At 40.3% G+C, this 10,443-nt stretch overlaps 2 protein-coding genes across 2 annotated transcripts in view; one reads left to right on the top strand and one right to left on the bottom strand.

The window, feature by feature from the left end:
- The first annotated feature begins 1,629 nt into the window (after positions 1–1,629).
- rassf4a (Ras association domain family member 4a) overlaps positions 1,630–10,443 on the top strand; it is a 30,589-nt gene continuing 21,775 nt past the window's right edge. Inside the window, exons 1-3 of the mRNA XM_050071507.1 lie at positions 1,630–1,727; positions 8,957–9,025; positions 9,177–9,252. Of these exons, the coding sequence (XP_049927464.1) occupies positions 8,973–9,025; positions 9,177–9,252 (129 nt within the window). The 5' untranslated portion in view covers positions 1,630–1,727; positions 8,957–8,972. The remainder of the gene's footprint in view (positions 1,728–8,956; positions 9,026–9,176; positions 9,253–10,443) is intronic.
- Positions 5,979–8,254, bottom strand: LOC126406923 (C-X-C motif chemokine 11-like). Its single transcript, XM_050071509.1, has 4 exons — positions 8,156–8,254; positions 7,849–7,978; positions 7,674–7,757; positions 5,979–6,552 (listed from the first exon to the last, which is right to left on the bottom strand). Exons 1-4 carry the CDS (start codon positions 8,220–8,222, stop codon positions 6,417–6,419), a joined length of 417 nt encoding a protein of 138 aa, XP_049927466.1. The 5' UTR covers positions 8,223–8,254; the 3' UTR covers positions 5,979–6,416.

Here is a 10,443-nt window from a genome sequence, read left to right as displayed (position 1 = left end):
TTTGTCCAGAGTTTGCTGAGGCAGATAATCAGGGCTGTATTATCATCTTCACAATGATCTCTGGTCAATTAGGAACTGAGTGACCCAACACTGGAGAGGAAGAGAGTGTCAGTATTTCCAGTCTGCTTCCATCGAGTCTGCCACATCCTTTAGACTGAGCTGTTCTCTTTAGGGGAAGTTATTCAGCTGCTGGAACAACTTACTTCCTCTTTGCACGTTAAATCATAAATCCTATTCAGACAGAGAGAGAGGGAGACTTCCTACAGTTTTTGTTTCCACCCTACAATAGTTTCCTAGATGGCAGATCCAGGCGCAAAAACAGGATGGGGGAAATAAATCTTTACAGGTCATGGAGACTTCTTCCTTCAGTGCTGAGCTGGAAAAAACAGGATAGGTACTGTAGAGGTAGACAGAGTTCAGTTTTCTTATCACTGCATATGTAAAGACAGAAAAAAAGAATGAAGATAACTGGTTCATTGTATCATTGTTTATGCAATGGCTTTGATTTGAATCTGTCAAACCACATAATGTAGCACACACATATTATAAAACAACAAAGCCCAGCTGGCATTCTAATGTTTATTTAATGTCAAATTAATGCCATTCACCTTGGTTGAATCACTGTTGAATTATGATTTAATTTTGAAAGATAAATCAATATAGATTTTTTTTAATGTTGATTTATGAGAATTCTGTTAACCTTTGTACAACTAATAGAATTAAAAGTTGTTTCAACGTTGTTTTAATGTTGAAACATTAACAACTGACATAAGTTTAACATTGAAGGTCAGTCGTGTGTCGGCTGGGGAGAAGGGCCAATCAAATCCTGCACCTTTTTACCCATTAGAGCTGCAACTAATGACTATTTTCATCATGGATTAATCTGCCAATCATTTCACAATTTGGCGATTAATCGTTTAGTCTGTGAAATGTCAAAAATTGTGAAAATTTCACAGAGCCCAAGGTGACATTGCTGCTTTTGTCCAACCAACATTCCAGCACCCAAAGACTCTAAATTTACGATCATAAATGGCAAAGAAAAACAGCAAATTGTAACTTTTAGGAGGCTGGAAAGAGCACATTTTTGACATTTTTAATATTAAAAATGACTGAAAAGATTAATCGATTATCAAAATAGTTAGCGATCAATCTCTTTTCAATTGACTAATCGATTCATAGACTAATCATTGCAGCTCTATATTGTCCATACAGGGGAAGAAGACATTTACATCCAGTAGCTAGAATCATATTTCAAAAAACAAGACAAGCGTGTCCATTCAAAACATTTTCTATACTCACACAATGCAAAGGAGGGAAATGCATCCAAAATAGACATTATATCAAATAAACCTAACTGTGTATTTTTGCATTAAAACACACAACATTCAATGTAACCTCTAACCTGAGTTTTCTAGCTGATTATAAGTCAAAAAAATGACGGAAAAAACAAGATAACAGTTTAAACTGATGGCTGAGACTGATGAGGCTGAGGTAAAGCCCTCAGGATCCCTTTATCCAGAGGAGAGAGGTATGAAACCCTGACTCTCTTCGCCCCGCCCACGCTGAACGCTGATTGGCTGAGCCGTAAGAGTGCAGCCTTCTATTGGATCATCGTGTTGTCAGTTTTCCAGCTCTGAATACCGCACGGTCAGGGAGGCATGAAGACGATAAGCGGGATACATCGCTGGTGGATATACGGAAGAGGACGGAGGACGCAGTCTGCTATGGTGAGAAACTGATCAAATGTACTGCAGGATCATTTTACACTAACAGAGGGAAGGAACTTTACTGATGTGATCAATCTGTTTAACCCTGAAAACAACATAATGTTCTGAAGGCAGGAAATGTTTTAAAGTTGGGTGCCGGTTACTAACGGTGCAAATTTATTTATTGCATTAAGGGAAATTAATGCAGTGACTGGTGTGAAAAACTTTCATTTTCGTCTGCTTTCATCTGACGCTACTACGAAACTACACGCTCGCCTGCTGCAATAGAAACAGATCAATAAATCAATCTTCAGCAAGTGATCTGCCAGTTAATCTCTTTCTCTCCAGCCAGCGTTTGTCCTTAAATATAAATGTCTGTGTAAAGGTTGTGTATGCGCGTTACTTGGAGGTGCCCTGGACATTTTACGCATGGGAATGGGAGTCTCCGGGCTCAGCTGCCAGAATAGGTGCGATAATTGGATACGAATCTCGCGATGATCAAACCAATTAGCAGACCTGCAATGAAGGCTCTTTGTCCACCGAGGGAGCTTTCACGCAGAGGTGGTGCGTAATTTAGTCACAAAGAAGAAGAGGAAGAGAAGAGAAAGCTTATGTAAATTCACCCAAATCTGAGCATCACCCATCAGAGTGACCTCTATTTTCTTCACACAGCTCTAAGCTTTTGGTCCATCTCCTGTGCAGCCATGTGCAGTGGATGAATAATTCATAATAATGGTGACAGACTGGAATCTTTAAGGTAATGGAATATTTATATGGCCATTATTGTGTATAAATATGCATAAGAGATAGACTGACCATCCCATTATGCACCCACTTTGTCAGCACTTTACTTGGATGAAAGTGGAGGTGGACAGAGGTCATGAAAGGGAGGATGGAGGGCTGATAGGTGCAGCTACAAGCTCAGGCATTAACATTTTATTTTCCATCCTCACAAAGATTAACAAGTCCATTAGAGGAGCAGCTGTGTGACAGAAATCTCTCTTTTGTTCACAGTGTTCATTGTTTAGCTGAATTTGCACCTCACTTCCCAGTCAGGCAGTGCTGTGGTCAGTACTGGGCAGTCTGTTTCCTGGTTTTTGTGGTGACTGCCGCTGCTCATGCAAGCATTTTTTTCGTCTTCTTCTATTTTTTTCGCCTAAGAAACTTCTGTTTCAGCTGCAGGATATGCAAAAGAATCACTTCCTGTGTACCAGAGCTTATTCTCTGGGAAGATCTGCTTTTAAGAATAACAGCTATTGACGGTTTAATGAACCAGGTTAGATTTATTATGACTGGTTGAGTAATATATCAAAATGGAGTGTATCAAAGTGGAGCTGCATTTGTATGAAATAAATCACACACCAGTACTTTAATTGATTAACCTCCCTTCTTTATCATGTGACCAAATGATGCTCTACACTTAAATGGATCATTTTAGAAAGCACTGAATCCCAGCTTATAATTCAGACAGTGGCACTTTTAAATAGACAGTACACTTTACAGATCAGGTTGAAGTTCAGTGTGCCAAATGCTTTAGTCACTAGGTGGCAGCATCATAACACCAGCATTATGATTGTGGCTACAGTGATAGGTATTTTAGATACTGTTCGTGAGAGTGTTTAACTCACCTTGTCAGTCCTTAGCAAACAGCAAGCTTTCATCAGAAAAGGTAGAAGATAAGATGTTCTGCCTTTTTTAATGAGGCGTTTCATTTCACTTTCTACCCCTATAATCTGCTGAATCTTTCAGTATGTTTTAGTAACTGCCAATTTTTCCCACTTCCTTAAGCAGAAAACCAAAAACTCACAGTTGACAGACCAAATCTCAGACATATAATGTAGTTGAAAATACTCAAAATCGTGTTACCTTATACATTCAGCTTTTACTGAAATACCACAAACACAATCTATTATTAGTGCAATACCATTACACATGGACATGAGAAACAAACACTACTATAAAAACACACGACTATAAAAGTTGATTATCAATCTTTGCAACTACGTATTTTATGATTTGCACTCTCAGTCATGTGGTTACATTTAATTACAGGAGGTTGTGTTCCGACTGATGCAGAAAAGGTGTGAAGTTTGTGTGAAGGTTTTTTCTATTTATGTGCATCTTTATTTATTAGTCTGGATTGTCTGTGTCTGAGCTGAGTCTGGCTCTTTATATACATATATATATATATATGTATATATGGACAGATGGACCCTGTTGTGCAGTTACATATTCTCTTCCCTGACTGGTGTTTGAACCTCACCTGTTTATATTATTTACCATTTCTGCCTTTTGATTACGCTGATGACGACTTCTAGTTGAAACATGTTCAGTTTTTTCCACACAGTAAATAAGAATACAGTTTACCTGTGAGTGCTGCTGTTCCATTTGTTCTGTTAATAAGTTCGGTAAAACTCTTTCTTAGCTGGTAGCTCATGTTAACATTTGGGAAATTTTGTTAATTAATAGTGTCTAATAATTTTTCAAAAATGTAAATCTTAAATGAGATTTTAACAGTGATGGATGAAGTATTCAGATTATTATCATCATAATACACTTAACATGTATTGATATGCAACACTATAACATTATGCAACGTGACTTCTGACAAAGGACCTTAGTTGATTCGATGTGTTTGGGCAACAATCTAAGGAGTACAGTAACTGCAATACACTCCTTTGTCACCAGGGGAGACAGTACCAGACTCCCTTCGCAAAATCACAGAGTTTTGTGAGATGTTGAATTTGGGAAAGCTTTATAATCACTCTGAAACACTATCTACAACAAATTTGTAATGATCTTTCCACTCTTGTTAATTTGGCAAATGTAATACACAAAGGTATTTTCTTCTTTTTGTGAACAAACCCATTTTGGCAGTTTGTCTCTGTGTTGTAGTGCGGGTTCGGAAAAAAGTCTTTGACACACCGGCTTGTACGTCCGAGAATAGACAAACCTGTCAACCAATAAGACACTAGTATTTCCACGTAGTTTCTTGTAAACCCTCTCCGACTGGTCTCGTCTTGCCTCCGTTGCGTTTACTGAAGATAAAAAGAATACAACACTGCTGTTTTCATTCGTGACGATTAACTGTTCAAAGTGAGAATTAATAAAGAACATGTCAATTTTTTCTTTGGTTGAGAAGAGGAATATTTGAAATTACTGATATGCTGTTGAGTTTATTATACACAGCACTTGTAATAAGAAGATGGTCTAGATTTGGTGTCTAACATCTCAGTCTGCAAAGTAACTACAGCTGTCACATAAATGCAGTGGTGCAGATTCTGTATAAATTGAAGTACGAAGGGTAGGCCTTCTTATAGTCGGTTGGATATTAAGGGGCTTCTGTTGGTCACTTGCCAGTAACAGATACAAGAAAGTTATCTTGACAGCTGTTAACAGATCCTTTCTATTGATATCCTGTCTCATCCTAACAATAAACAACCTGACTTCAAAGGAACAGCATGACAACAGGAAAAGTCCCTTAAATTATCCTGCCCAGCCCTGGACAAAGGTTACCTTGTCAGCAGTTTACTTTCACTTTCCATATTACCACTTTGTGCTCTCAAGCATGAACAGATCACATATCAGATCTGCAGAATCCCATGTCAATTCCAATAGGTGTTTTAGGTGAAAAATAAAACAAGTTGGTACTCGCCTTAGGTATTAACTTTCCATTACCAAGGTTTATGTGGGTGCACGGCAAAAGTAGGCAAAAGTATTACGTGTGTGTGTGGGTGTGTTCTCTCTTTGAGATCTATCGGGGTCTAATCTGTCACATGATTTACAAGAAATCACAGAGCTGGTGTGAAGCATGTTTACCAGACATCATAAAGCAATCACTCTCACCAGTTCACGCCCTGATCACCTGAACATCTTAGTTGTGCAACACTAACAGTGGCCCATAAAGGTTTTAAACAGTAACTTGTGATAGGCACAGTTAAGGTTTTCTAAAACACCCCCAGCAAATGCTCTTACATCAGGTGGTCTCCTCTGCCGATTTACCATGGAAAGAGATTTTTATATATTTAAAATACAATACAACCCACAGTTAGGTCTTATCATAGCTTTAAGATGTTTGTGCAGATGTTTAAGGGAGACGTGTTTGCTCTGTGCCTGCCGCTGACTCACATCCTGTAGTTTATTAACTAAAGCTGGGACTGCGGGTTAGGTGACCTCTCATATCCTGTCAAGCAAGTAATTGTCATTCCCATCATTCAGCTCTAAAGATAACAACAGGAGTTTTAACAACAAATCGCACACAAGGCCACACAGTTGATCTGATATATTTATTTACAAAAACAATGCTCACATTAATATAAAAATAAATAACCGGCTTAGTGTCTTCAGTTAGCTTTTCCAGCTGCATCCACAGAACTACACATAAACAATATATTGACCATTTAACAGTGTGTAAAAGCTAAAACTGTTAACATTTATGACAAGCCTCCAGGGCTTAGTTTTCAACACTACATCAGTCATTTGCACAGAAAAAATAAAGCCCCCTGCTGCGGCCTGCAAAGAGATTTACAGCTCAGACGACAGTTTAGGGGAGCTTGATGTCTCAGCCGTTTGACATTCAGGGAATGAAAAGTGGTAGGGTGTTGGTTTTTAACGGCCTCTGGTGGCCTGGGCGTCCACAGTGTGGCAAGAATCAGCATGAACAGATTTCTCTCCATGCAGTAGCTTTATATCATCTGTCAGACTCGCTGACTATTGGGAGTTAGAGGATGAAGCTCTCCTGTTGTGCCCCTGGCTCCTCTGTCGAGAGCGCTGGCGCTGACCTCCTCTGCCCCTCCTCCTCCTCCTCTTCAGGCACAGCCTCACATCACGACCCAACTTGTGAGCTCTAGAAAACACAACAGTACAAACTTTAGCCTGGAGGAAGGGCTGCGTATTGATACTCCTGTGCGTATTAGAGTCAAGTCAGGTACAATGTAATGTGCATTTGTTGTGGCATGAACTGCTTTTATGGAAGAATCCAAACCAACGGCCAGAATACATGTTGGCATTGTGCGTCCCTACAAACCAGGGGTGTGTTACAATTGTGCATTTTGTATGTGGCGGATATGGTGAAACATTATGTTTCTTTACATTTCAGTTTTCAAGTTTATGTTGTGAGAACGCTGTGGTTAAACTGTGGTTACATTTAAGCACAAACACCACTTGCTTGGGGTTAGAAAAACATCTTATTTTGTTAAAACACCATATATTGTTGCAACAAGCACGGCTGGAAATATCCTGACATGTCAATAAAAATACACGCTTTGTTGTTTGTTGGTCTTGAACAGTGGTTTGCTACTGGCTCAACAAGGTCTCACGCCATCCGCCGCCCCCTCCTCCCCCCGATGAGAAACTTAAATATATGTAATCTGAACTATGTCTGTTTATTGGTGTTAATATGATACGCATGAATTGCACAAATGTAACATATCCATAGTTTGCAGAAACACACGATGCCAACATTTTATTCTGGCAACTGGGCTGAAGAATCCATTATATACACTGAGAAAGGAAAGCATGGAAATATAGCTCTAATACAAAATTAGTTGATTACCACTGTTAGAGGCACGAACTGTCACTCTTTTCTGTCTCACAAGAAGCAAAACATGTAGAGGAAAGGTGTAAAAACTGCTCAGCTAGGTGCTCTGTTACTACAAGAACTGGCCTGGCAACAATAAGATACTGTTGGCGGTGATTTACGGGAAATGTGAAGACAGGTGGGACTGTTCCGTAACCAGTTACAACACACGGCTTAAACATTCTGCAGTCGTGTAAAAAGATAGAGCATATTGCTGTTGTCGTGTGCAAATTAACTCTAGTAAGTGATTGATTACATGGTACTCTGAGGGTTGCCGAAGCTGTAGTATCCCTTATAAAGCCCTACAGAGGCAGGACACAGTTGCCATGCATGCCCTTAGTGAGTGTGTGTACTGGTTTGCTAAAAGAATCATAGATCAAGGTTCTCACCTCTTCCAGCAGCGAATCAGCTGTTTGCCCATGGGTGCATCTGGATTCAGACACACTGGAGTATTGTTACTCTTTAGTGTCACTCTGAAAAACACACATAAACCCACACATTTACTCATCTGGACATGTGTGTGTTAATGAATGTGTGTGTCCGTATGATCTGGTTGTTACTCACATCACTGCGACTTTGTCACAGCTGGGGCTCTTTGGGTAGACTGCGAGATCTTTCAGTTGCCCCCTGACACCTGGTTGCGTGCCCAGACACAAACATCTTCCCGGGACAAACGTGCTGTCTGACTCTCTCACTGCAGGGACGCAGTAACAGGATTACAGGTTAATTCAATACGGAGCAACACGAGCAGAGATTGAGTTACTGTTCACATGCTCAGACACCTTTGCCCCAAAAAAACAACAGTCCCTGCTTTTACTATATCCCCATTTTATGGAAGAATACAGAGATCATATGCATGGATGATTCTTACCTGCGATCAGTACGCAGCAGAGGCTCAGGAAGGCGAGCTGACAGGCTGAGTGAAGATAAAGCTTCATACTGGAGACAAGCTGAACGTTGACACTGAGCCCCTGAGCCACATGTTGCCGTTTTATACCCATGCTCCTCCCCCCGCATACTCAGGACTGGGCTTTCCAAACCAGGAAATTCCCTATGGCACTCTAAAGTGTAAGGACACAGGAATCAGGATGCCGAGATCAGGGACAACATTCCTCTGTCCGGTCAGAAAGACCTGACACCCACAAGGACACCGTGATTAATTGGTGTCCTCCTGTTTTTACTGTGCATTCAACATATTAGGCAAAAATGAAACTGGTGTTGCAGACTGGTCATTTTCTTTAGAAACTGTGTCACAGAGATGACTGATTCATGTTTATTGTCATTATTATGATGCTAACTGTTAAGAAGAAGCCTGCCACAGTAGCAGAAGTTATCCTTGAATGAGACAGAAGACACAGTGTTTTCCGGGCTCCGAGCTTTGCCGCGACATGTTACTCTGTTGGCTCTGTGTCAACAAAGAGCATGTGATTTCTCCTAATTCCCTGTCCCTGCTTTTAGGACTAGATTTTAAAGGCTGAATCAAAAAGAAATATTTATTGTTTTTGTTTTATTTCTATGTGGTTGTCAATCATCTTTTCAGAAGCACATGCTCAAAAATATTCTCTCTCTGGGGATAATTAAGATCATATGTACATGCACATCATTATTTACATTATTAGACATGGTAATACACAGTGTTATAGACCTAATTCAATCTTTATTTCTACTACAGCTGGGCTCCAGTCAGAATGGGTGAGCATCAGACCTACGTGAAGCTCAGTGAAGAGAAACTTATCCCAAAGTAAGTCCTTTTAGTTCACTTACTGCGCAGTAATTACACAGAGTGAAGTGAAATCTCAATGGTGATTACATGTATTAAATTTCATCACTGCTTGCATTGTGTGAGAGCTGTGAGTGCTAATCTACCCTTCATGGTGTTGTGTTAATTTCAGGCCTGACATCTTATCTCTGTTGAGGACCTACAACTGCTACCACGAAGGGAAAAACTTCCAGCTGAGGACTCGCGAGGTAAGAAACGTTCAGCCGCAGACAGATCACCTGACAGGAGCCAGTGCTAACGGAAATAAAAAAAGGTAAACAGGGCGAGTTATTGACAAGTGTCGGGGGGTATGTGCGTGGGCGAGCTTGATTGTAGGACGTTGTAAAATGGGTTGCACACATAGCAAAACTGGAACCAGTTCAACCAGCACTTTGATTTTTAAGGCAGATAATGAGGACAAAAAACCTGAGACCAGTTCAGCTTCCAATGTGCCGGCAGCTCTGAGCACAGACCTGGCATTCCTGGGTTTATTGCAACATGAGAAACCACAAAAAATCCCTTTTCCCTCAAAATGAAAATGGAAGGAGTCTCAGGTTTCAGTCATATACACTAACCACTGAGCAAAATATTTCCACAGTTAACGTTTTGCTGTTGTGACGTTTTTGGTTATTTGTTTGATAGCTATTCTATGGGTTTTATGGTCAGGAGTTCCCCTTTGTGTTAACCAGTAGGTTTTTCAGAGAAAGCCAGTGTGTGTGTGTGTGTGTGTGTGTGTGTGTGTGTGTATGGTGCAGGGCAGGGTGGTCACAATCTGTCCCTCTTTTTTGTCCCACCAGCCAGACTCACTCATTCTGGGAAAATCCCCCCACAGTCGCAGACACAACATGTGTACATGAAACATACACATGTATAGTAGAGGGACCAATGATATCACAACATCGACATAATATTAACCAAAAATTAAGATACAAGAGCTTGAACCTTTTAAAATGGTTGTATTTACTGAACACTGACATTTGATGAGCAGATATTAAACCAAACTCATCATGGAGAATGACTCAACACATCGCATTACATCACCGGAACTTGTAATGGTTCTTCCGAAGCTTTAATGTGGGATCTTGCTGAAAATGATGCAGAACAACCATCGCTCCACCCAGCCTGGACTTGGCAAGGTGCTGGAAACATCAATAAGTCCGGACTGGTAGAAAAGATTTTCACACACTTACATGTATGCAGTGTTTCACTTTATTGTTGAGCTTTTGGTCTATCAGACCTTTATCAGAGCGTACATAATGTGAAAGTAACCAATCTCAGTGTAATCATTGGCAGCATGCAACACACCTGTGCACAACTAGAAGCTTCACCTCCTTGGAGAACTTTGCTGAAAATGAAAGTTAAGTAATTCAACCAAAACGTGTTGCTTCTCTAATAGCTAA

The sequence above is a fragment of the Epinephelus moara genome, chromosome 19 (assembly GCF_006386435.1).
Source record: "Epinephelus moara isolate mb chromosome 19, YSFRI_EMoa_1.0, whole genome shotgun sequence".
In the NCBI taxonomy this organism is placed as follows: Eukaryota; Metazoa; Chordata; class Actinopteri; order Perciformes; family Serranidae; genus Epinephelus; species Epinephelus moara.
This window is presented reverse-complemented; position numbering and strand designations above follow the sequence as displayed.

Excerpts from the sequence above, each read along its gene's own strand:
- LOC126406923 (XM_050071509.1), bottom strand. The coding sequence starts at position 8,222 with ATGAAGCTTTATCTTCACTCAGCCTGTCAGCTCGCCTTCCTGAGCCTC. Across the intron at positions 7,979-8,155 it reads CTGCTGCGTACTGATCGCAG|TGAGAGAGTCAGACAGCACG; the intron begins GTAAGAATCATC and ends GCGTCCCTGCAG. Across the intron at positions 6,553-7,673 it reads CTGATTCGCTGCTGGAAGAG|AGCTCACAAGTTGGGTCGTG; the intron begins GTGAGAACCTTG and ends TGTGTTTTCTAG.